Below are 25,697 nucleotides of genomic sequence, written 5' to 3'. Positions count from 1 at the left end.
TCAACTCAGGAGGTGATCCTGATCAAGAATATATATACTTTATAGGGTCGGAGATGTCTCCTTCACTGCGTTGCACACTTTTGACCAAAATTATAATACCCTCTGCAAGGGTATAAAAATACGCTACTACGAATTAAATGAATATAAAAAGAAGTTAAATAGCTTAAGCCGAAATATTAACATTAAACATTTTTAGATTGAATTATTTCTTCCATTATTATTTAAAACGAATAAAAACCAATAAGTTATGAATTGTAAATCATTTCTAACTTTCGGTGCCAGAATATAGTACCAAATTTAACGCAAAATTTCGTTTTATTTTCACTTTACTGTCACTCCTGGTTAACCTTGAAAGTTTTCCCACAATATGAAATACATTTTGTGCGCTCTCGAAATGATGGTGCTATTTTTGCCACGCCCCCCGCCCCCCACCTCCATTTAGATTTTTAGTTTCCGACTTCTGTGTGCTGCCTTATAAATTTCTAAACATGCAGACTCAGGATGCCAACTTTCGTTTCGACTTGTTGGCCAAACGTAACCGCAAAACTGGAAACATTACAAATCGCCTGCGGCCCCGTTTTGTAGGCTATATGATAATGAAAGAGGGTTTTGGGGAAGTTAAACCGATTCGGATTCGGATTCGGTTGAGAATACATCTAAAAGGTCAAAGTGCAGGACCAACAGGTTATGGAAGTTAAGCTGTATGGCTATGTAATTTGGCTTCAGCTCGGTGGGAATTTAAAAGTTATGAAAGTGCCCATGGGTACTGAGAAGCAAAACTGGAGTTTAACTGGAGTTAAACAATTGTAAGTAAAGTGAAATTTAATAATAAATAAGTATTTAAAAACTAAATTATCGTAACGCTATTATTATGAAAATCCATTATTATTTTGTAATGAACATTCAAGCCTGAAGTGATTTTAAGTGAAAGCCACTGCTACAGAAAATTTCGTAAATAAATATTGTTGCATACTTTTAGGCACCTTCATAGGAGAATTGAAAACTCTAGTGATTTCTGATAGTTTTTAAGGTTTTTCCCCCAGAATAACAACTATTGCAGGTAATTCTCCTACCCCCCACCCCTCCCAATTGTTGTTTACATTTTCCGAACTAGCCTTAATTCATAATTCCAGGAAGGAAGCCCCAAAAGCAGGCAAAAACTAATCGAATTATGCGGGCTAAGCGGATAATTCGAGGGAAGCATAATACGCAGTATAGTACTCACTAATCCAGCATTTCGATGTCCTCCTCGCTGTCGCCCTCATCCTCCTCGTCCTGCCCCTCATCGTCGTCATAGAAGCGTGCCTCATCGGCGGCATTGGTGCCCCCGAACCGCTCCCTACTCCGTTCCCTTTCCCGCTCCCTCTCCCGATTCTGCATACCATTGCTGGGATTGCGACCCCTCGATGTTGCCGGGGAATCGGAGGCGCCGCGATTCCGACGATTTCGGGTGGACTGCACCGGCAGACCCACGCCCTGCTCCAGCTCCTCCTCCTCCTCGTCGCTCTCGATCTCGATCTCGTCGAGATCCCGCTGACTGATGCTTCGCTCCGGCATTTCTTATTCAAATCAAATACAAATCACTTGGAAAAAAAAAGTGGCGCTTTGTAAACTGTGTATATCCAATAATTGTCACACGCGATTTGCGAATTTTCTGTTGTCCGAATTGCTTTGACTTTTTACACAAAAGAAGAGAGACTTGCACCGAACGCACTCGAAACTGCAATTGGCGATGAAAGCGCGTTGGTTGGTCTGCGATTGGCAATTGGCACACAAGTCCAAAGACTTGCTGGGGCTTCACATCGCGAGACCTTAGCCAGAGGTGCTGGCCACGTCTCAAACGGCTAATTCAATTAGGGTCCGCTCGGAATCGGTCGAAACCGCGTTTCGACCACTAAACGCCCTCTAAAAATGGCTTATATTACTTAAAATATTGCTGGTAAAATTACTCTTTCAGCTAAACAAAATTGCACAATAACCAGTATTGATATGTACTATCATCATAGTGTCAAGTTAATATTATAAAATATTAATTTGAACTTTTTAAAGAATATTATTTTGATCTATTTTTATATTAACATTAAAAATGTAATATTTTTAATATTAAAATGATAAATTATTAATCTTTGTGATAGATATTTAAAGTTATCTTTAAAGAATCAAATTGCCAATTTTATTCTGTGCAGTCATACAATACTGGAATAATTAGTGTTCTCTATAAATCTTCTGTTTTATCCTTTTTGGGGAAATATTTAACTTGGTTCCAACTTATAACTATGAAATGTTATAAATTTGTATAAAAAAAAGCTAAAAATTAAATTTTATATTAATCCAACGTGCCTAATATTAACTCTCAATCGAAAAAAAAACTTAAAAGAAATTTTTTTATTTAAAAAAAACTGTATTCATTTAATAATCTCGTATACCAAACTAGAATGCTTTAGTGTGAATTGGTCCTGAGATCTTAGATAGTTTCCAACTGAAGCAAGAACCCATACTACCTGTTAATTTCAGAGTACAGCGTATGGCTTCGACGGTCACTCCAAGAACACCGTGGATTCGGTTTGTTCTGTCCACATTTCTCACTGCAAAAGGCAACAACAAGGGCCCCAGAAAAGCAAATAATGCTGAAATGGGTCAGCGATTTTCGGGGGCGACATTGTGTCGATAGGAAGGAAGCCCTTCGCACGTGCTGCTCACCTTTGATAAGTGGAATGGCCAGGTGGAAAGGTGGAAAGGAGGAAAACTGGGAAGGTGACATCCGAAATTGCCACGTCTGCAGGAAATGCCTTACTCAATTGAGGTAATAAAGTACTCGTGTTACTTAAATTGTGATTAAAACTATTTGCTGTAATGGCTGTGCGACAAATTGATTGGCTATTTGATGCTCTGATTACACTGCTTTAAAGAATAGACAACAACGACTTGGTATAACTAAACTAAATAACTTTAAAGCTGGCATCAATTGGCATTAAGTATTTATTGAACTAAATTTCTTAAAAAAGTGTGTGGTCTAAACTTTACTTGCAGGTATATAATATATAATTTTAATAGTTTTCCATTCTATTGATTTTTGAAGCTCGCGTGATTTTGTTACAGCCACTTTAGTTATTAGTTGGCAGTAGCAAAATTATTGACAATGATTGGCTTGGCCGCTTAGCTGCGCTTCCGCCAATTCCCACTCATTTTTTTTTAGCCATCTTCCCCTCTTTTTTTTACCCAGCCCATAAAACCATAAAAAATGTAAATGAGCTGAGCCCGCAACGAGCCCGATTTAATGAGCCATTTCAATGCCGCGGGGCCACTGGAAGCGTTTCTCGTCCAAAGCTGGCAGGGAATATATACATTTTTTATGCATTTATCCGAACATTTGTTTTTAATAATACTGTAAAATAAACAAAGCGAAAAAATGGAAGGAAACCGAGATGGGTTGAGTTTAATAAAGCTCTTTGTGGAAATCGAACGTTTAAATATAAATATACCATTTAAAACAAAATTAGTTAAGCTGGACATGCTAAAAAATCATTTGGCTTAAGAAAAAATCTACTTAAAACTTAATAAAAAAAAGTGGAAATTCTGAATGAATTTTTAACCATTCAAATTCGAACATAATCTTATTTTGAATCTGCTTTAAGAGCATTGAATTTGAATAAATATTTTTAAAAATAACTTTGTATATAGCACATTAATCCGCCTTGAGTGACATTACCAAAATAGTTGCAAAATCGTAAATATCGTTTTAAGAAAGCGAAACAAAAACTCAACCAAAAGCTGCCATAAATCTGTCAGCAAGACAAAGTGCTAAGCGAATAATTAAAGTCTCTGATTACCTCAAATTGCAATGCATTAAATGACCTCAAAATCTTTTTGCTGACTAGCAAATAATCTCCTCCTTTAACATCGCTTTGCCAACAGTCCCAATTGGCGTTAGTCAATTATTTAACCAATGGCTGGCGAGTCATAACCAAAAAAAAAAAAATTCAGCCCAGGGGTCATATTGCCAATTATTTTAATGCACATTAATTGAAGTCGTTGCACTAACGACGATTTGAATTTGTATTTTAATGAAATTGAGGCAGACGGGCGGTAACAAACGAGCGTCGAACGCCCAAAGTCGGATGGTGATGAATGGCTTTTTGCGGAGCGTGTGGACGACGGTCATTGCCAAGGGCACGAAACTTATGCCGGCAACTGTGACGAAAACAGCCGGCGACGGTCAGTGAGGTGATAAAAATAAGATAAAAATACAAATGTTGAGGCACCACACGAGACACACAGCTCCGAAAAGGTGTCAACTCAGACAACCTTCAATGGTACATAATGAAAATTTCTGGCCAAACAAACGGAAAGAATCGAAAAAGACACAAATGAGCATGCGAAAGAAACCGGAAATTCAAGAAATCTCAATGGCACTTCAAAGAATTTAAACCGCCGAAGAGTTTAACAATTTTTCAAAAAATCCATATATAGTTATTGTTTATGAAAAGACTATATAGAATATTGCTTATCATAAAAAACAACAACAATTTTATGAAATTGAAAAAGGATAAGACATTCTTTAAAGCTTTAAGATTAAATATAATCCTTTATAAGATTACCATTAAGGTTATTCAATAGTTTAAACATAATCTTTTTAATAATTCTACCAAAATGTTTTCTTAGAACTTTAATCATTTGAATTGTTATTATTGATCGTTGAATTCCAAATTATTTTTCAAATTATTTTATCTCTTATTTTTAATGTTAGGCACGAAAATAATTTAAAACAAATAAAAGAGGCTTTACATTTGTACCTTTTTTAGATAAAATAAATTAGTTATAAAGAAGAAATTATAATTACAGCTTTTTACAAATAAAGATACAAAAACTAGTTTAAATAATTCGTCCAAACAGTGTAGAAACATGTTCAATATTTAATATTTAAAAAAGACTTAGTAGGTAAATTAAATTAAATTAATTAAGTAAATTGTATCGAGTCTCCATCGTTTTGCCAGCTGTAATAATTTGTCTTGTTTAACGCTCGTTTTTGAAAAGTGTTTGCTTTTTGGCCCTGATAAGTGAAAAACATTCTCCGCTGATAAGAAAGTGGGCGCCCCTGGTGTGTTGAAACATCATCATTATTATCGTCAAAGGTGTGCAAAAACTGTGTATCTTTTTTATTCGACTTCGTAGTTTTGCTATTTGTTTAGTGGTTAAGTTTTTACAGTCCGGATGAATAAAATAAATTTTTGTAATGCCCAAAATCAAATACGTAAAGTGTACGACAGGAATGTAGAAAATACCTTTAAGTAAAAAAAATAAAAATGCTAAAAACAGACAAACACAATAACATTGGGTGAATGAATTAATTAAATGTTCTTTTAAACGCAAAGTATTTTAAAAATCGTTAAACGAATCTTCCGCAAAGCTCAACGTCTTATGACTATTTTAGATTTATAGTCCCGACCCGCACTGTCCGTTCTTATCAAAAAATCGTTTTGCGTGTTTATTTACATTGGTTTGTTGCTCTTCATTTTTATAGTTTTTTTGTTGCTGCATTTTACGAGTGCTTTGTTAGCCGGTTTTTTTGTTGACTCCATTTCGCTTAATTGTTACGCATTTCTATTGCCGCTTAACACACGATTGCCTTACTACGATTATTGTTTTATTTTCCTGCTACTTCTTTTGGCTGCCGGCGTGGATTTATATTTATACTTCTACTTATTCAGCATTTGAAATTCGCCGCCTCGAACGCTGTTCGTTGACTTGGTCGGTGACTTTTGGAAAAAATAAAAATTTTGTCACTGACGGTCATTCAACTGATTAGTAGCACCAAATAATACAATATCGTTTTCCAAATACGTTTTTAATAGATTATTAAAAGTACAAATTGTGATTGAACTATTAATTAAAAATATATTATATGTTATTTTTTTGTAGTGCATATAGAAAATAGTTTTTTAACTGGTTTTAATTTTTTTTAGAAATAAATTAAAAATATACCCAAATTGAAAAAGAAATTTTGAATCAGGTTGAACCGTTACAAAGCTCAATGAAATCTCCATTCAGAAATTCTAATTAGTTCGCATCCCGTCTCTTTCTCTCCTACACTACCTTTTAATCCCAATTGGCAATGGGGCGAACAAAATGGAAACAAGTTCAAGGCCACGATCGATATCGATGGCTGTCTCTTTCGCACTCATGTGATGTGACTCACCTGCTGATTGAAATGAAGCTGCGCTGCTGCTTCTCTGCCGGTGTTGCGTCGACGTCGACGTTGGCAGAGCCAGCGACAGCGACCTCTGACGTCACGGGGCGGTAGATCAAAGGTTTCACGTTGCGTTCGAAATCGTCGAGAAAAACGACATCGTGAACGGGAATTATGCGGTGATCGCTGACGTTGAAGTGCAGATCGCGAAATGGACCGTTTAAAAGACAGCGCAGCGGTGAGGTCACCAGAACTGCGTCCTCTGGAGGTAACTGTAAAGATATATTTAGAAAAGAGGTTATCAGTAACAGCTCCTTATCAAAAAAAAAACGGGTTCTTAAGGATACAAGAAACTACACAAAAAATTAAGATAATTTTCATGTCTTAAATTATCTTAATTTTCCAACCGATTTAAGCAACACGGATTATGTAAATTATTTATCCATATCCTTACCCATTAATTTAACATATAATTTATACCAAAATTATAGTAAGAAAAAAAATAATATATTTATAAAATTTTTAAAATTGGATGATATTTAATATGTATTATAAAACAATTTTCGGAGATGAATATGTAAGAAAGCACTTTAAATTCTGCAAAAATCACGTATCTATATGAGAACTCATATAATTTTTATGAAATTATTTACGTTCTTTTTCTAATAAATTTATAGTTTTTCTTTTTAAGCAAATAAAAAACATATTTCTTGTAACGATTGTTTTAAGGGATGTATTTATACAAATGTATGTATATATATAATGTTTTAATATTTAATTACTTCCTGTTGGTGATAACTTAATAATGCTAAATGTACGGCAACTGAGCTCAAACAAACATCAGATAAGAATCTTTTAATTATCACATAATATTTAAAGCACCTAGTTTAATATTAAAACTAAATAATACCCTATATATCTGATGCTAACATTATTATTTTGATCTGATCGCATTATCAATTTATGTAGGAAACATTTGTAATCATTTACTCTATAAAATGCTACGTACTTCTTCTACATAAAATACACAAATCAAACTTAACAACATATATTAAAAGATCTTTGTCCGAATATACCAATTATTCATTCCAAATTTATTTTTAATTATTTTTGAACAACATGTTAAATAAATTGTTCTATTTGTATTTTGGTTTTTGAGATGAAAAAGCAGGACAGAATATCAAATACCCTATTAAAAGGAAACAAACTTTAAGCATGTTAAATTACTTAAAATAATGATTTCCACCGCCTTTTAAACAAAGCATATACCCTATTTAAGAGTATAAATCTTAAAAAGCACAATTTTACCTTGATTTTGCCATTGGCCGCTGAGAACATTGAGGTTTTGAGATTTCAAAGATAAAAGATGAGCAACAAATCAAACAAAATGCACAAAAAACACAGATACAACACCCACACATGAATAAATATGTATGCGGATGTGTGTATGAAGAACGAGGCAGAAGAAGAGACAAATTGGACACGCGTGCGTCGCGTTGGTTGGATTTGTATTTTCTTATTTGACTGACTTTTTTGGAGCCACTTTTTCCGCCTTCGTTATTGTATTATTTATTGGGTTTTCTTTATTGTATTGTTGACTTTTTGCCTTATTTTTTATATACCTAATTTATTTTTTTGTAACCCTTTTTTATTCATTATTTTATTTGTTTATGTGTTTATTTCTCTAGTTATTTAGTTTCTCTTAATTTTTTCATTTCGTTTAATTAAGACACACACAAACACCAAAAATAAACAAGAAAAAACACGAACGGCACTTGCACAATTGAATATAACAACAAATTAAAAGGAACGAGAAAAATACGGGCTGCTGCGGCTGCGCCTTCACTTTTCACTAAAACAAAAAGCACGTAAATAAAATTGAGACGGGATTTTGCTTTTTTGTTGTTGATGCCGATCGCGCTGCCGCCGTTGACTGCGCTGCCCGCGTCTCCGCGCTCTTCCAATTGGTCCAATTTGGATCAAACAGCTGGTAGCCAGTTGGATCGCCGTTTACCGAGATCTGGCAGCACGGGGCTGGCAGCGAAGTGGCCAGACTGCGAGAGTTAGCGATGGGCAATAGCTGTTGGCCCTTTTTCTTAATCACGAGTAAATGTTTATTTTTCTTTAGCTCTTCGATAAATTTAATAGGAATACACAAAAAATAAATTGTGGAAATGAGGAAATTTTTTGTGAAACGAGAATTGAACTTACAAATTTGTACTTACCGAATTTTTAAAATTTTTAAATAGTTTTATTTAAATCAGCTTAATCAGCCTTAACAACTTGGAGTGCATACTAATTTAAATGGTTATACGAATAAAAACATCACTTTATTAATATGTAGAATTACCTAGAGAATTAAAGCAATTACAGGCAATATGTGGAATGCTTACCAACTAAAAATTGTTTTTTTTTATAAGATAATAAAAATAAATTTATATATCGAACTGTCATAAATTATCCTATTATCTTCCGATTAATTGGTGACGAAAAGTCATGCTCCCATCTCAAGCGGCACCGTTCGCTTCGCAACTCTGCCGCCGCCCTTGTTTTCCAACACTGGACGAACAGAATCAAAAAAAAAGGGCAAGCAAGCGTTGAGTTTCTGAATCGTCGTCTTGAATCAATATAAATCCTTAGCCGTTAGTCTACGATCTGATCGGGTGAGTGTAGAACAGGGTGCAAACTATTAGCTTTACGCAAATTAAGGGTAAAATCGGCAAAAATAAGAAAACAATTAGGCGCATACAGTTAGTAACACACACGCGGCGGCAACTGTAAATGTGTGTGTGTGTGTGCGCGTCTGAATGTTTGTGTTTCACTAAAGCGGCAAAAACATGCCTCTAAATGTCGAATTTTCACTGTTTGCCGGCTATCCAATGATTTTCCTAACTTTAATTGATCAATTTGCATTTTCAAAGAACGTATTTATTTGTTTTCAACAAATGCAAATTGGAAAATAAAAGAGCAATTGGCCTGCACATGTATGCGAGTGTTTGGTGCCTGCTGGGGGTGCGAGCGAGATGGAGCGATGCGTTGCAAGAAATCGCTATATTTTTATTTTTCTTCTGTTTTTTGTGATAATCACTTCTAATGAAGTTTTTTCATCTATTGCAGAATTGGCAAAAAGAAAACAACTGCGTCAAAAGTCTCGGAATACATTGGACTTCAACTAACTTCATAAAAAGTATGTGACTGCATATGAATTAGGCCAAAAACACAAGATTTTGATACGATTATATTAATTTTGGATTTAAACTAGTTTACTAAATTTCTAAGGAAACATTTAAAAAAGTCGTTGTAATTCTACTTTTATATAGTCACAATTTAAAACAAAAATTATTAAGTTTATTCTTGATGTTTAGAAGCTTTCTAAATATATATATATACTTCCGGTTTCTACACACATGAAAGTGTCCATTATATAAATTTTATCTTAAAAACCCCGGGACTTAGACTAATTTTTGGTGAGCTATAGCAGTTTCAACAAAAAAAATTAGATAAAAAACTGATGTATTATTTCAATAGCTCTCGAAACCATTTATACATTATCTCTTAAAACATTTTTAAAAACAAAATTTAGTATGACGCCCTTTAAAGCTTTTAAAATGTTAAATTTGTGGCTAAATGAAATTTAATTTTATCGAAATACTGTCTAACTTTTAAAACCATATGCAAACTTAAAATTTTTGTAAACTCAGCGACTTTTGAAAGTGATATGTGCATTTTTTCTGCAGAAATTGGATCTTAAATGTAAACAAATGTTTCAAGTTAAACAAATCTAATTTGCTTTGAAGTATATTCATGAAAAATGCCTAGGTAGCTGAATTTATAGAGGAATATTATGGTACCCATATTGTTTATTTATAAGCTTAATTGAGAAAGAAATTTGACTAAACGAAAACTGATAAGCTAGATTTTCATACCACTTCCAGTCCTTTTTTATTAAGCCATATTATTAAAATGTGTTTAATACTTAATGTATAATTTTGGCTACGTCTTAAAACAATTGTACTTTCGTTAAGATTAATATTAACCGATGTTCTTTAACTTGCAGACCATCATGTCGCATACTATCCTTCTGGTTCAGCCGGGTGCTCGTGCGGAGACCCGCACTTACTGCGACTACGAGAGCGTGAACGAGTGCATGGAGGGCGTCTGCAAGATCTACGAGGAGCACCTGAAGCGCCGCAACCCGAACACCCCGACCATCACGTACGACATCAGCCAGCTGTTCGACTTCATCGACACGTTGATGGACATCAGCTGCATGGTGTACCAGAAGAGCACCAACACTTACGCCCCTTACAATAAGGACTGGATCAAGGAGAAGATCTATGTGCTGCTACGCCAGGCGGCCTTCAGTCCCAATGCCTAAGAATACCAAATAACCAGTTGATAAACTAGGGAGATGCATAAACTAACGAGGACGACAGGAGACCCAAGAAACTCAACGGTGGCAGCATAGATGTGGAAACTCTGCTGCTAACGACATCCACATTACACCAACTACGGACAGCAGAAAACAATGCAAACACAAAGAGAATGAGAAACTGTTTAACTTAGAAATGGAAAACTTACTTTAAACGTACTAATATAATGTATATACACCCAACTGACAACTGTGTGTTTTAAGTGAATTGACCAAGTTCGTTGTTTTGTACGGCGGCCACAGGATTAAGTGTTCTTGTAGGTAGCAAAATACAGGGTTTTTGTGTGTTTCATGTGCTAGTTTTAGTCTACAGAATTTCGAATAATAAAAAAACGTGTGTATTGTCTCGTCAGGATATCAAATATACTAATTTATATTTAGAGATCCGACAGAAATACTTCACTTAAAAAATATAAAAGCCCTATTAACTCTGTTTATAAAGTCAGAATTCCATTTATTGTGTGCATGGTTATCAATGATCCTAAGCCTTTTTGCTATGTTTGTACATTGTTCAAAAGTATGATTTCTATTTCCTTTTCAAATTCTAAGACATGCTATCAAACTCGTGACACTTAGAATCCATTTTCTTTAGGAACCGTTTATGGTCTGAAATTAGCGTCAAGAGTAACTACTGAAAACCTTCTATTAAGTCCCGATTTTACGTATAAATCAGTGGATATATTATTATAATTATTTATGTGCGCTTTTTTATCTAAAGATACATAAGCTCACAAAGCCACTACTGAACATTTCATCTTAACATTAATGTCCACCTATTCAACTACCGATACTTTAGTATACCAAGCAAAAACCCTACTTTGGAATCTGTTAAAGTCAATAACGCCAACTGATTTGCATTTAGAACACAGCCACTCAATCCGGATGAAGTCAAACAAAGCTGAAAGGTTTTCAAGATGTTTTTCCCAACTGTCCGGCAGTAAACCCCGATTATCCACACCTGTGAGTTTGAGGCGTTTTTATAGCCGGTAAGCAGAAAAAGCGGGCAAACAGAACCTTTGGCCAGCAGATGTGAAACGACCTTGAGGTTGAAGGGGCGGCTATCCAATCCCATGCGATCCGATATAAATCTGGGCTTGGGTTGCGGAATCGCTTGGCTGCGTTGCATTGAACTTGGCGTGTGATATTTAATTAGCCCCGCACAGCATTTTTTTATATGTATATAATATGCCGTCAGCAGAACTAACGATCGTGGGGGTATCGACCATATTGATGCTGTTTATTGGACTCTTAAATCAGTTAAGGATTGGAGTTTGATAATATTTATTGATAACTATACCAACCTAAATTGGTGTGATGTTTTTTTAAGTAATATTAACCGATCGATATGAATGGGAAATTAAAAAAAACTTCTACTGAAACCCTATATTTATATTAAAGCAAGTACTTTGATAAAATCGGAAACTCATTCTTTTCATTATCTAATCTTTCAATTAATTCTTTTTTTCCATTTTTGCCTGTCTTATGTGTGTTTAATCAATGGCTTACAAATCAAATCTAATCATAAATAATGCTCTGAAAATGAAATATATTGCTTCTATCTTATTTTTTGGTTGAACCTACAGACAAACTATCATATTATATTTCCCTTATTCAAATGAATCATTAAACCAATTATCCCTGCAACTCCACACGTTTTCCAGGGTATGTAAAAACTGTAGCGCTGTGAGAGTAGTGTATAGTTTTATAGAATATTTTGAAATCTGGTTTTTTTATTGCATTGCCACCGCTAAGCCCCCGTGTCTTGACCCCCATCTCACGCACTTTCAATGTCACTTGGCACGCTTTTGGTCAGCAAAAGCGAGCGAGACAGATGCATCGTGGGATGGATGGGATGCATCGTTCCTTTCTGGGAACTCACACAGTATTCACAGGCAGTTTTGTCTCGATTTGTTTTATATAAAATACTTCTCTCTTTACGGGCATTACATATAAAGTTGGCTAAACAATAAGCGTTAACAGCTATGTGGGGGTGCATGGGGAATATAGTCTGGACCTGGCTAATGGCGCATCTGCCGCTGTGCCTCCACCTCATTCTCCACTTCGTATTCGTACTCCAGCTCCAGTTTGGGTTTCGAGCGGCTGCGACGACTGGGCGCCGGCGATTTCTTGTCCTTCTTCGATTTGCTGGCTGACTTTTTGGCGGGCACTTTGATGTCCTGTTTGCGATTTAATTGTTTGTTTAGTTCGGTTTTGTATTAATGTCTCTAAGATTTATTGGCAATTTTCTAGAGCTCAAACTTTACGCGCACTAAATGAAAACCGCAACTGAATGAAAAGTGGTGAGTGCTCGAAAGCTCACACAGCAACTCAGTGTTCTAAGCTCGCGGTCAGAGAACTCGTTTTCTATTACTAATTATGGTAATTCCCGGAGGGGAGCTATTCGTGGGCAGGATTTGGAAAAAGTTTGTATTCGAAGTGTTGGCTATTCAGCATCTGCTTAAGGTATTATCAAAATATAATCCCACAAATTACGAAATAACAATGCCAGTAAGGAATCAACTATTTAGAATTCAATCGGGAATAAGCAAACTATTAAATATACAAACTATAAGTCCAAACAAATGAAATTCTCTACATGTTGGCTTAGTGACTAGCTAAAAGCCTTTAGAGCCACAACTTATCACGTTTTAAAGATTAAATAAAAAATGGGAAAATTGGAAAAAATAAATCTTCAAAGAGACTATCTCATCTTGCTCTAACCACGTTGTAAAAGCCTACAAAATTGCCAAAAATCTGGATAAATGAATAGAAAGACTACCTCAATATCATCTGCATCCGGATCATCATCGTCCTCGTCGTCTTCGAAATCGCTGCCCACTTCGACCTCCTCCCGCCGTCCGGAATCGCTGTCATAGTCCTCCTCCTCGTCGTCGTCCTCGTCTTCGTCATCATCCGTGTCGGCCTCCACGAACTCCTCCTCGAGCAGGTCCCTCTGCAGCTCGACAGCTTCGCGGGAATCGTCGGCGTCCACCTCCATTTCGCGCTCCAGCTCCTCCTCCTCCTCCTCGTCCTCCAGCTCCTCATCCTCCTCGTCCACACGTTCCGCTTCCAAAGCCTTGTTGAAGGCGGTCTGCGAGAAATTGTAGATGTCCCGGTAGGTGCCGTGCTTGAGACGATCCATCAGGGCCTTCTCGATGTGGTTGTCGATCTTGGCGGCCACCAAGGCCTTCTCCTCGCGGCGCGCCTCACGTCTTTCGATCTTCGTGGACAGCGGAACAATCAGCTTTTGGCGGCGCAACTTCAACTTGCGCATTCGCATCAGGTATTGCGTGATCTTGAGGAAACGCTGCTTGTTCTTGGCGATCATGTATTTGGGCCAGAAGACCAGGTTCTCGTTGATCTGTTCGATGGCCTTCTCGAAGTTGCGGGACAACTTGATCCGCTCCCACAGTTTGCTGGGCATGTGGGCCCTTTCGGCAGTCTTCACGAACAAATAGATGATGCCCTTCTCCTCGCGAACGGTGGCATACTGTGAATTGGCCAGTGGACAGGTGCGCCGGGTGCACAGACCCGTGAGATTGTACTCATGTCGGCAGAAGGTGCGCGTGTCGGTCCTGTCGAGATATATACGTTATAAATGTTATCACTATATCTTTTAACACCTGGAATAACTCACTTGACTTTGTGCGAGCAGAAGGACTTGTTGATGATGCTCCAAACCACCTGGAAATGGGCAAGGAAATGGGATTAATGAAAGGCCCGATTTGCTGACGAAACTATATACTCACATCGTCGTGCTGCATGGCGCCGGTGGGGTTTTAAAGGCCTTAAGTCCAACAAAATCACCAAACCAATCCAATCAAATGTGGAACACGTGCAGCGCTACACAACAGAGTATTATCGATGTTTTAACGGGTATCGATAACCTTCGAATTATGAGAGTGACCAGCCCCGCTAACGGAATAAGTACAAAGGCGGTGTGACCCTAAAAAGATATGAATTTAATTTAAATGAAAACGCCACAAAATTAGTAAAAAACTAGTTCTTGATATAAATAACATCTTGTCAAATTGTATTCGTCCACACATCTTCATGTAAACATACAATTGAAACAATTCCGATAAACTAAAAGATTCAATATAAATTTATGTGTTCTAAAGCCTATTCACACAGGTATACCGAAAAAAGTATCATATTATAAAGTATAACCATTAACAACTGGCGTTTCTTCTGTCGCTGGCAAAACAGCGGATTAAAGAGAGGCCACTGTGTATATATATTTATCGGTAGTCCGAGATAATACCTAAAATATTTACCATTACATTTCCGTTAATTTACCGCCAATTTCAAAATATTTAATGAGATACAAAAATACCGCCAGGACACTTATATCCGAACCGCAACGACTTGGCAACTCTGTTTCCGCCGGCAAAACAGCTGATCGGAAAGAGACAGCAATACGGTGCAAAAGTGCAAGACGAAATTAGCGAAAAGCTAAAAGTAAATATCTCTTATTTTTCGCTTATTCCGCCAGAAAAGGAGGCGCGGAGGCTGCGGCGGTGGGCGGGGCAAGTAACGAGGCGGAAAAAGTGCAAAATAAGCAAGTGACAGCATTCGGCCAGCACAGAAACTGACCTGAAATCGGCCGGGAAAACCGAACAAAACGATGACGAGTCGCCAGCGCACGGTGATTATATTCAAATCGGAGTCGGACAGCAGCGATGTGTACGCGGAAACGCTGGAGAAGCACGACTTCAATCCGGTCTTCGTGCCCACGCTGAGCTTCGGGTTCAAGAACCTGGAGGAGCTGCGCGGGAAGCTGCAGAACCCGGACAAATACGCTGGCATCATCTTCACATCGCCGCGCTGCGTGGAGGCGGTGTCGGAATCCCTGAATCTGGGCCAACTGCCCGGCGGTTGGAAGATGTTGCATAACTACGCCGTCGGCGAGGTGACCCACAATCTGGCCACGAGCACCCTGGACCAGCTCTTCACCCACGGCAAGCAGACGGGTAATGCCCGGGCCCTGGGCGAGTTCATTGTGGACACCTTCGATGGCTCGCGGGCACTGCCCCTGCTCCTGCCGTGCGGCAACCTGGCCACGGACACCCTGCTCTCCAAGCTGGCCGAGAACGGGTTCTCCGTGGACGCCTGCGAGGTGTACGAGACGCGTTGCCATCCGGAGCTGGGCGAGAATGTGGAGCGGGCACTGGAGGTGTACGGCGAGTCCATCGAGTTCCTCGCCTTCTTCTCGCCGTCGGGCGTCACCTGCGCCCAGCAGTACTTCAACGCCCGCCAGCTGTCGATGGACAAGTGGAAGCTGGTGGCCATCGGGCCGAGCACCAGGCGCGCCCTCGAGTCGCAAGGCCTGAAGGTCTACTGCACCGCCGAGCGGCCCACCGTGGAGCACCTGGTCAAGGTGCTGCTCAACCCGCAGGACAGTCGCGAGCGGCTGCTCAAGGAGCGCGAGCGGATGGCCGCCCTCGAGAATAACAATTAAGATTGTGTAGCCCTAAGATTTGTGGGCCAAGAGCTGGGAGTCCGAGTGACTGTTACCCCGGATCAATACCCACATCTATCATTTTCATTTGTACAAAACCCAAGATTCGTGCGCCCAGGGGAATGGATATTTTGCAGCTCTATGATTTCGAATACAGCACATTATAACCCTAAGCTTATTAAATCATGTCAAATTGTTAAGTAAGATCCAAAAGCCTAAGAGTCGTTTACCAAGGTGCTTGCATCCCAACTTAACCCTATGTTTTTCAATCCAAATATCGGTTATATTGGAAACCTATTTGTGTGAGCTATGTAGAAAAAGCAGGACCTTGGTTGCGAAATTCTAAAGAACAGGTTTAATTCTTCTATTTTCAATTGCCCATTGTTATCTTTATTATTCTAGGACTAGAACATATAATCACAATATCTTAAACAATTCGAATCCTTGTGATTATAGATCCGAGGATAAGTAATTACGTCCCCCAAAAAAAACAAAAAAAGACTAAGACTCATAGTTTTTTTCGATTGACCTCCGAGCGAGTACAAAATTAGCGGGCATCAAATGCCGACGTCTTTATTTTCTGTTTACCATTGGATTAAGCTGAATAAATTGTTTCTTTTCTAAATTTAGTCGGTCGTCTTTGTGGGTCAAATCGGAGGTGGCTGAAAACTAAAGTAAATTTAAGCGATTATTGAATTTATTTTATGCTCAATTAAATTGATATTTTCTGTTTGTCAATAAAGATTAAAATAAAGTTTTATTTTTTACATATTTTGGGCTGGCAGTTATTATTTTCTTTACAAAATATTTAAAAATTTTCATGCAACTATTTAATTGTTTCTATCAAAAAGCTAATATTTCCTATTTATTTTAATGATAACAACTTTGTTTTTTTAGATAACATTCTGTCTTGGTAGTTTGTTAATGATTAAAACGTAATAAATAAAAAAAACTACCGGCGTTTTTGTGTTTAAAATGTCTTTTATTTGCTTTAGGTGGGAGTTATGTTTTGTATTGGATATTTATATTCAAATATTTCCACATTTTGTACAACGTAACGTACTAAAATTTCAAATGTCTTATCAATTATTAATAAGGGTATACTTTTAGTCAGAAGTTTGCTCCGCAGTAAAGGATATGTTTCCGATCCTATAAAGTATATATATTCTCGATCTGTCCGTATCTTTCTATATACATACTATCGATAGTTCGAAACTGCGGAGCGTGTCTTCACTAAGTGCGTCTCCACTAAGGATGACAAGCTAAAAACGTTCCGATATATTTTGGTGTATTTAAGAAGATTTCCGTGAACCGGTTCGTGTTTTCGAACGAACTAGGGGCGGTCACACTTCGACCAACCGTTTTTGTTTTTCATTTTCGCTCTTATTTTTGCGTTTATTTGATTTTTCGTTTCGTTTGCGAAACACCAGGGAAAACAAAGGACCCAAAAGGAAAGCCGGAAAAACACGCGGCAATTGGAATCGAAAACGAAAAGTAAGTGAAAAGCGAAATTAAAGTACAAAATTCCAAGGCACTAAATAAAAGCGCAACAAGCGCACCCATACTCATGCACACGCGGCGCTCTTTCACACACACGCACACATATTCTTTCAAACACCGGCGAAAAACGTTTTTATTGTTCGCTTTTCTTTATTCGTGTTGCGTTTTCCGCTGCGACGAGAACTCAATTTTTTTCCGTGTGTGTTCAAAAAAAATAATAAAAATAGAGGAAGAAAACCAACAAAGGCCAGGAAAACAATAAAAACACAAGTTTTCCTATTGCCGGCAAGCAAAAACAAGAAGTGTTTTTGCATGTGTGTGTGTGAGTTCTGCGCATTTAACTGTCTTTTTTACTCTAAATAATAAGAAAAGAATGTAAAACAAACGAAGAAAGAGTGTAAGGCAAAGGCAGAAATACCGGTATGTGGCAGTATGCGTGCGAAAGAGAACGGGAGAGAATGGAGTGTGAGTCATTAACCGGCATTACAAAAAAAAAGTCACTTTGAAAATTAAATAGCAATACAAAAAAGTCATACAAATTCAACAATAAATAAGGAATATTTAAAGACTAACTTCTCTCCCTCTCGCGCGCATCAAAGCTTCTTTAAGTAATTCAGCATTAGAGCGAGGTAGCGCTATAATTTTGGAGTGAATTGTTAATTTTTTTGGCAGCTGCTCATAGATCAGTGTGTGTGTGCGGTTAAAGCGTGTGAAAATTGCAGCGTTACTCCAACCACCGTTTTTCCAACCAAAGTTTTCCGCCTTCTTTGTCTCGCCTTCGCCTCCACCCCTTCGCTTTGTCTCTTTCACGCTCGCCTTGGGCTTTCAAACATTTATCCCATTAGCATGAAGTCGCATTTTCCAGTTATAATATCGCGCTTCCAGATGGAACTGTGCGCGGCTCTTTTTCTCCAACCAGATTTACTGGTGATCAGTGATGGCTGCACAAAAAGCTAGAAATAAACCTAAATATTAAAAAAATAAAATATTTCTCATTTCGATCGTCTTTAACGGATTAGTAATTTTAAACTTTCAACATCAAAAATTTGCATTATTTTGTAAAGAACATGTTAATCTGCAGTGTCATTACTTTTATTTTAATAAGCAGTTTAGTTGCCGGAATTTGTAGAATTTTGACCAGAACTATTCAAATTAATTATGAATAATTGGGAATAGTCCTATAAAATAAACAATTCACTAAAGTGATAATAGTCCATTTATTTCCATTAGATAGACATTAAATAAAAAAAAATTCAAACTTAAAAAATAAGGTTTAAACTACAGAATTTAAAATCATTTCCAAAAATAGTCCGCAAATATTGACCCAACACTCACTGTCTTAGGTTTTCAAGCTCATCGCTATCGAAGCTGTTTGGTGGCCCGTTTTTAATACGGGTTCGAAGAGCTGTTAGAATTTCCCGCTCTTCCACTTCCCTCATATATTAGTATTTATTATTATTGAACCAGGCCATTTCCAGGCAGTTTTTTAGACTGCTGCTTTCTTTTGTGATTTGTCATACATTTTCATACATACATTTCATATAAACTATGAGTCAGCCGATCTCGTTTCGTATCTCTAGAGAGATATTATAGATTCTCCAAGAAAAGTTATTAAGCAACGAAAACAAAAGTTAAACAATATTATTTTAAAGTATCAAACCAAAAATCAAATTATTTTAAAAGTCGGTATAGAAGATTTTAATCTTTTAGTAAGAGGTCTCATGTGATATTTTTTCCGAGTGCCCCTCTCTATCGACATCTTCCTCTTTTCTCACATTCCCCGGCCAATTTGTAACGGTTTTGTGTGGCTCTGAGAAAGCGACAAAGTTGTCAGCTTCTTCATTTCTCAAATGAATGCTGTTCAATAAGCCGAAACAAGTTGTTGGGAATCGATCGAGTCCAACGAACAGGCGTAAAAATTTGCTTGCCACACTTGATAGGGCATAAAAAATACCCTAGAAATGTGAATTTTACCATACTTTCTTTTTAATATAGCGAAGAGTATTTTAAACATGTTTAAACGTTTCAAATTCGGTTTATATCTAATAATATAGAAAACTAAAAGAAAGGAGTTAGAGTTTGTGTTTATTTTTTGGGCCATTGATCCCTGCCAATGACTGTCTAAAGTGATAAACTCAAAAAACCGATATTCTCCAGATACCCATTAGTCGCATCTGGCTTAACTAGGCTAACGAGCGTCTCGCTCGCACCCACACACAACCATTGGCAGCGGATGCTGTCCGCCTTTTTGTTTACACTCCTCTCTTTCTGGCACTCGGATTTGTTGTTTGGCCATTCATTATCTGATTTATAGTTTGGGAAATGGTCAACTCTTTCTCTATTAGCTCAATTAGCACATTTGTATTTGACTGGTAACGTATTTTTTTCTACGTTTGCATATTTTTTGATGCGCTCACAAAATCAAATGAAAAGAATGAAATAAGGAATACGAAAATAAAACCGGTTTTCACCGTCAGTGTTGCCATTTTGGTTAGTATCGTCTCCTCCTTCGTCATCCTCCTTTCTTTATCGCTTGGGCAGGTAAAAAAAAGCACCCAAACTTCGAAAATAATGATGATAGCGTGAGGATCTTAAAGATCAACAAATGAATCATAGAATAAATCATACTGTTAGGAACGAAATGACAAATTTATTTTAATTGCTTACTTATGTTTTAAAAATTATTCATTTAATTCATTTGTTTTTAATGTTAGTCTTATGAAATTTGTAATAAATAGGCCTGTGATTCAGACCCCTTCGCATACTCACCCGCTTCTGAACCGATTCACAACGACTAATAAACGTGGTATAACCGATTACCGGTTAATACTGTAACCCTTTTTTTAATTCATAACAAGTAATAAGTACGCTTTATCCGTTGGCACTATAAAGTTCATATTTTTCGTTTTTGAATGGTAGTTGACTCAAACCGATTCAAAAAGAATATCACGATATAAAGCCATTTTAACAAAAGTTTATATTTGAGATTCACGTGATATAGTCGACTGACTATTCCATCCCTAAGCGCACCCACAATTGTCTGGCTGGGGGCTTTTTTTTTGGCGATTGGGAATGGCTTTTGGCCGTGTTTCGGGCCATGGATTTTGACATTGAATACACAAAATTTGCAACGAACATAAAGGCGAAATGCGCGAGAGACACCGAAAGCGCCTGACGTCATGGTTGCGTCTGTTTGCCGCCCAAGCGTTCGTTAAATTTGTATTTATTTATTCAAAAAAAACCGCAGGGCGCAGACCGAATGCTATCGAAGTACAGCGATCGCTGCTAAAAGGAACTGGCTGTAATCGCAAACTGTCCTATTCTTATTATAATCATTTTTTTTCAACATTTTCCATGTCTTTGTTCCATATCCATTTTCTACAAGTTTAAAAATATTTAATATTTTTTTTATAAACCTCTATATGTAATAGTATCGTTATTCATTCAGAAGAATCGTGTCAAAAATTGGAGTTATTTATTAATTAAATATTTAAATGTAGTGCCACTGTCATGGAACGGGTCAATTACCCTTTAAAAAAATTTTTATTTTATTTATTTAAATAAAGTCTCTATAAACAGTTAAGGTTTTTAAATAAATAGTATCGATATATGTATAAACAAGATACAAGAATGTCTCTTAGAAGAGATCAGTTACTAAAAGTAGGCCAAAAGTAGGACATTTTTAATGTACTTTTTTTAAAGAAATAATAATGGTTACAATTGGTACTCATTGCTTTTTTCGAGGATTTACTGTATCTGTAAACATTTGCTTATTTTTGCAATTTCCATGCAGTTTTTGGTGCTGGCTGCGAACTTGAAATTTTGCAATAAAAGGAAAGGAACTTCCTCTCTCATTCTTCCACTCTCTCCCTATCTTTCTCTCCAATTCTCTGGCACTCTGTTTTTCTCTTGTGTTTGCTCAGGCGTCGGCTTTTCATTCGTTACTTTATTTATTTTCCTCTCTCGACTTTTTTTTTGGGTGCAACAAGTGTGCGGCGTTTTGTTGTTATTGTACCGTTTTTTATGTTAATTAACCAAAACGAGTTGTTGTTTGTGTTTTTTTGTTATGCTTGACTAGTTAAGCGCGTAGAGAGTAAAAGAGATGGAGAAAGAGAAAAGGGGAGAGAGTGCGAGAGCTGATCATTACGTAATGGGGAAAACGTTGCTTTCAAATTTCCCAGTGTTGCCACCTGATCAAAGGAACACTTGTTACGCTCGGCGATCATTTTAACCCTTCTATTAGCCATATCTGTTCTGCTAGCCTATTTTGAATTGTTCATTCCTAAATCGTGAATAATTATTTTTATAAAATAATTTCTTTTTAGTGGACTACAATAATATTAATATTAATTTTTGTAAACGGATTCTTCTATGAATCAATTTACAACCCATTAACATACGATTTAGAACCTATTCACAACCATTTCATAGCCGTTTTAATATTTTATATAAAACATTTTTAATAATTTAACCTTCGCTATTTCGATTGTCAAGATTTTGGCCAACAATAATTGGCAACACTGGTTGTTAAGCCGCGTGACTTGTTTTTTTTTTGACTGCACATAAAATTAAAATTTTTGTTGTTTGTTTACTGATCATCTTTACGTCCTCTCTTGCTCTTTAGTATTTCTCCCCAATTGCATTTAGTTTTGATTTTTTTTTAGCCTTACTCATTTTGTTTCGGACTTTAGCTACGTGCACTTCGCATCAGCCGTTAAAAAAGAGAGAAACGGCGAAAAGAGTGTCCAAAAGAGTGATGAAAAAACAAAGAGAGCTTTAAGAGAAGCCGAATTAATAGATTTTTCTCTGAAAACCATTATTTTTGTAATAAATCTTAATATTTTCCAAGTGAGTAACTGTGGCCCGCCCTTCACCCAATATTCCAAAAGCAGCGACGTGTGAGAAATTTATCAATGCAATGAGTCAGAAGAGAATGGAGCGAGATATTTAAGTCGGGATAAAAAATGGGGCAGAACGGATATTTAGTGGGTCAATCCAAGGTTTCAGAACTTATCAGAAAAAAACTGAGGATCTACAAGAGTTAGACCTTTTTTTTTGGGATGGCGACTGGTGTGGTTTTTATATGCATTGGAATTATTTTATATATTTTAAACGAACCCTTCATTCCCTTAAATTAGTAATGTTTTTCTTACTTTCAAAACTTCAGATCTTCTGCAATTGTGCTTACTAAATTATGCAAAATATTTTATTTTTCATATTTAATTAATGTTTGTAATACTATTGATCGTAGACTTTTTTTTTCGAGTTATCTGGTACATCCATGTTTTGCCAGATTTTTTTTGAAACTACACTTTTTTGATACATTTTAAGCAATAAAGAGTATCTGTTAGCTGAATAACTTCACTTTGGTGTTCTGGATAGTTGTGTTATTACTGCCGGCGACCTCCAGGCCGCACCTCTTTCTCCGCTTCCCCCCTCACAATCCATTTAACCATTTTCGTATCTTATCTTTCTCTTTTTCACTTGCACAACACTTTGCGTGGGCTTTTACTTTTCTTCTTCTCGTCGCTGCTGCTTTTTTGTGTGTTGTTTAAGTGCTTTTGAAAGTGAAAGAGCGCTCGAAAAATAAAAACCCTCAAGGAGTTGTTTTTTTGTTGAAACTGGCAGGCTGAGAAAAGATTCTGGAATGTTGATGGCCATTTCTCATTGTTGATCAGTTAACGAAGTTAGGTGTGCTTAATTAAAATTCTGAGCAGTTTATTTTTTTACTCTTCGGTTGAGTTTAAATAAATAAAGATAAGACGTTCTTAACCGCATAAAAAATGAAATCATAATTCCAAACAGATTTGTCTAAAATTTGAAAACCAATTTTACAAATATTAGTTTTTATCATTTAATTCTATATTCAATGATTTTATCAATATCATTGATAAGAAAATACTATATTTGATTAATAACGTGCGCCACTGAAAATTATTTCATTAAAATCATTTATGGACGCAGCTTTACTTTTCTCATAAAATTTATGTTTGTACAGTTTTGCTGTTCTTGGTGCTGTTTTTTTTATCAACACTTATATTGATAAAGAATTTGGTTTTTATTTGCGTGTTGGGGACGACGTAATGTTCTAATTTCGGTTCTTAGAGTAATGCTCAACTGCTGATATCTCAAATGGATAGTTTATTAATGAAGGCTGCTAGTATTAAATGTGGTCAGAGAAAACAATTCTTTGTCAGTGATCCCAATCGAAGGAAAATAATAGTTTAAAAATAATTGATAGTATTAATAAAATAATTCTGTGGTAAATGCTAAAATATCCAAATAAATATACTCCTAAATAAAATGTTATACCAGGTTTTTGGGTTATCAATAAGGCCGAAACCCCTGTTAGCATAGTGATACAAAAAAAACCTCACCGATAATACTAATAGCCAGCTGTTGTTAATTTCTCTTGTGTTTATTTTGAAATAAATTGTAAACTCCCAGGGTTCACTGTACTTTACTATGCCTTGAGTAAGTGTTATTGCCGATATGCTCATGTTGCACTTTACTGTATGTGCGTACTTACATAGCTGGCATGTTGGCTTGCGACTACCGGAATGTTGGACCCAAGGTCTTGACTGTCTGATATCGGTTACACATGGTTCTCGGGAATACGATCCGCTGGCTCTGACTCGATGTTTACTAATTCTTAGCACTGTTTATAGTTCTATTTTCATTTCTATTGCGTGGGATCGGCTTACTATATCTTTAAAGCAACGTTTGTAAGGCGGGTCAGAGTCGTAGATTGCAAAAACGAATAGCGATTCTGCAAAACAATGCAACCATAATGGGGTTTTTCAATTACCTGCGGCTTAACTGACCTGAATTGATTATAAAAGATAATATTCTGAGAGTTGCTTTATTGGATTTTTTAAGGTTTATTTTGAGTTCTATAGACTTAATATCCGGGCTATTAATATATAAAACTGTAAAATAATTTAATTTTAACCAAAAAAAAATGGCAATTAAAAACCTTATTGGTTGAAATTGAATAATTTAAATGTAATTATATTGAAATGTTTGAGATTTAAGTTCCTGTAATAACTAAGACAATAAAAAAATTGCTTGGGTTGGTAAAATAATTAATTCTTCTGCAGATTATCTTTTCATACACTTTTCTTCTACATATTGATGTATACATTTTTCTTTAATTACTTTATCTTTTAGAGGATATCGTTGACTTCCAAATTTTTTCTGCAGCATATTCTTCAAACTTTTTTTTTGAGGGCACTTTATCTCACTTTGCTGGGTATTTTTTAGTCGACTGAAGCGCTATCTTTTTGTTATTGTAAAATTTTGCACAACTTCAGAAGTAAAAGAGAGTGGCTCCAAGCTTGCTCTCTCCGAGTGAAGCGAAAGCAGCGATGCACAGTGGTTGTCAGTTGCAAAAATTTTCATGTGTTTTTAAAAAAATTTGGAATTTCAGATTTTATTATAGCTTCTTTTATAGATTGACAAAAAAAAATCAACGTTTAATTAAGTTCGCATTTAGGTGGGATATCTTTTCTTTTATTTGTAGCGATAGAATAAAAAAGTAATAGTGTTTGATTTGTGCCCTTCTAGGTAAATTTCATTTTTAAAATTGATTATTTTTGAAAGGTCGAAAAGTTATTTATCATGTGGCATTTCAGTTATTCCATTATGTCTTTTGTTTTAAAGATATGATTTTTACAAATAAAAAACTTAAATTGCGCCACTGTGCGACGCCGACGCTGGCAGCGACGCGAAAGCCCAGCGCGGCGGCAAAAAACTGAGACAGTCGCGACGGCGCGCTCGTTTCAAGCAGACGTTTATTCCGTTTTTCTCTCTCAGCCAAGTTACCGTTGTGTGCGTTGCGCCGCTGTTGTTAACGTTTTTGTTGCGATACCACTCTCTCCTTTTGACGCTCCCGCAATTTTTGACGTTTTTTTTCGTGTGTTCTGTAGTGTTGATCCAACCAGAAGAAGAAGAATCGAAAAGCAAGAAGAAGCAAAAACAAACTGCGGTTGGTATTCAACATTTAAACACATTTTTAAGTCTAAAACTAAAGTTAAGCACACAGGTGTACATGTGTGTATACCTGTGGCCGTGTGAGTGTCGGTGTGTGCCAGTGCGAGTGCCTTAGTGTGAGTGAC

At 36.6% G+C, this 25,697-nt stretch overlaps 5 protein-coding genes across 12 annotated transcripts in view; 3 read left to right on the top strand and 2 right to left on the bottom strand.

Moving 5' to 3' along the window:
- Positions 1–7,818, bottom strand: part of LOC108048467 (eye-specific diacylglycerol kinase) — a 129,628-nt gene extending 121,810 nt beyond the window's left edge. For 3 of the 5 annotated variants that reach the window (XM_044460909.1, XM_017129155.2, XM_017129156.2), the window contains exons 1-2: positions 7,496–7,818; positions 6,197–6,459 (exon numbers count right to left, since the gene is read on the bottom strand). In XM_044460909.1, coding sequence (XP_044316844.1) covers positions 6,197–6,459; positions 7,496–7,525 — 293 coding nt within the window. In that variant the 5' untranslated portion in view covers positions 7,526–7,818. Of the gene's footprint in view, positions 1–1,225; positions 1,740–6,196; positions 6,460–7,495 lie in introns of those variants that run through there. The other 2 variants (XM_044460908.1, XM_017129154.2) reach the window with 1 other exon arrangement.
- Positions 7,819–8,729: 911 nt separating this feature from the next.
- Positions 8,730–10,806, top strand: LOC108048517 (protein enhancer of rudimentary). The gene is made up of 3 exons (XM_017129249.2): positions 8,730–8,850; positions 9,305–9,374; positions 10,245–10,806. Exon 3 carries the CDS (start codon positions 10,251–10,253, stop codon positions 10,563–10,565), a length of 315 nt encoding a protein of 104 aa, XP_016984738.1. The 5' UTR covers positions 8,730–8,850; positions 9,305–9,374; positions 10,245–10,250; the 3' UTR covers positions 10,566–10,806.
- Positions 10,807–12,515: 1,709 nt separating this feature from the next.
- On the bottom strand, positions 12,516–14,508 carry LOC108048516 (protein MAK16 homolog A). Its single transcript, XM_017129248.1, has 4 exons — positions 14,369–14,508; positions 14,257–14,303; positions 13,399–14,194; positions 12,516–12,796 (listed from the first exon to the last, which is right to left on the bottom strand). Exons 1-4 carry the CDS (start codon positions 14,381–14,383, stop codon positions 12,638–12,640), a joined length of 1,017 nt encoding a protein of 338 aa, XP_016984737.1. The 5' UTR covers positions 14,384–14,508; the 3' UTR covers positions 12,516–12,637.
- A 512-nt stretch (positions 14,509–15,020) lies between these two features.
- On the top strand, positions 15,021–16,709 carry LOC108048521 (uroporphyrinogen-III synthase). Its single transcript, XM_017129253.2, has one exon. It carries the CDS (start codon positions 15,247–15,249, stop codon positions 16,078–16,080), a length of 834 nt encoding a protein of 277 aa, XP_016984742.1. The 5' UTR covers positions 15,021–15,246; the 3' UTR covers positions 16,081–16,709.
- Positions 16,710–17,410: 701 nt separating this feature from the next.
- Positions 17,411–25,697, top strand: part of LOC108048476 (moesin/ezrin/radixin homolog 1) — a 29,261-nt gene continuing 20,974 nt past the window's right edge. For 2 of the 4 annotated variants that reach the window (XM_017129177.2, XM_017129174.2), the window contains exon 1: positions 25,326–25,567. The gene's annotated coding sequence lies outside the window, so the exon portion shown is untranslated. Of the gene's footprint in view, positions 17,575–17,756; positions 17,903–25,325; positions 25,568–25,697 lie in introns of those variants that run through there. The other 2 variants (XM_017129175.1, XM_044461341.1) reach the window with 2 other exon arrangements.

This window comes from Drosophila rhopaloa, unplaced genomic scaffold (genome assembly GCF_018152115.1).
Source record: "Drosophila rhopaloa isolate 14029-0021.01 unplaced genomic scaffold, ASM1815211v1 contig_3, whole genome shotgun sequence".
In the NCBI taxonomy this organism is placed as follows: domain Eukaryota; kingdom Metazoa; phylum Arthropoda; class Insecta; order Diptera; family Drosophilidae; genus Drosophila; species Drosophila rhopaloa.
This window is presented reverse-complemented; position numbering and strand designations above follow the sequence as displayed.

What these genes read in the sequence shown, in the direction of transcription:
- LOC108048517 (XM_017129249.2), top strand. Translation starts at nt 10,251, where the DNA reads ATGTCGCATACTATCCTTCTGGTTCAGCCGGGTGCTCGTGCGGAGACC.
- LOC108048516 (XM_017129248.1), bottom strand. An exon ending in TTCTGCTCGCACAAAGTCAA is followed by an intron (nt 14,195 to 14,256) that starts GTGAGTTATTCC and finishes ATATCTCGACAG; the next exon opens with GACCGACACGCGCACCTTCT. An exon ending in CGGATGCAGATGATATTGAG is followed by an intron (nt 12,797 to 13,398) that starts GTAGTCTTTCTA and finishes AATCGCAAACAG; the next exon opens with GACATCAAAGTGCCCGCCAA.
- LOC108048521 (XM_017129253.2), top strand. Translation starts at nt 15,247, where the DNA reads ATGACGAGTCGCCAGCGCACGGTGATTATATTCAAATCGGAGTCGGAC.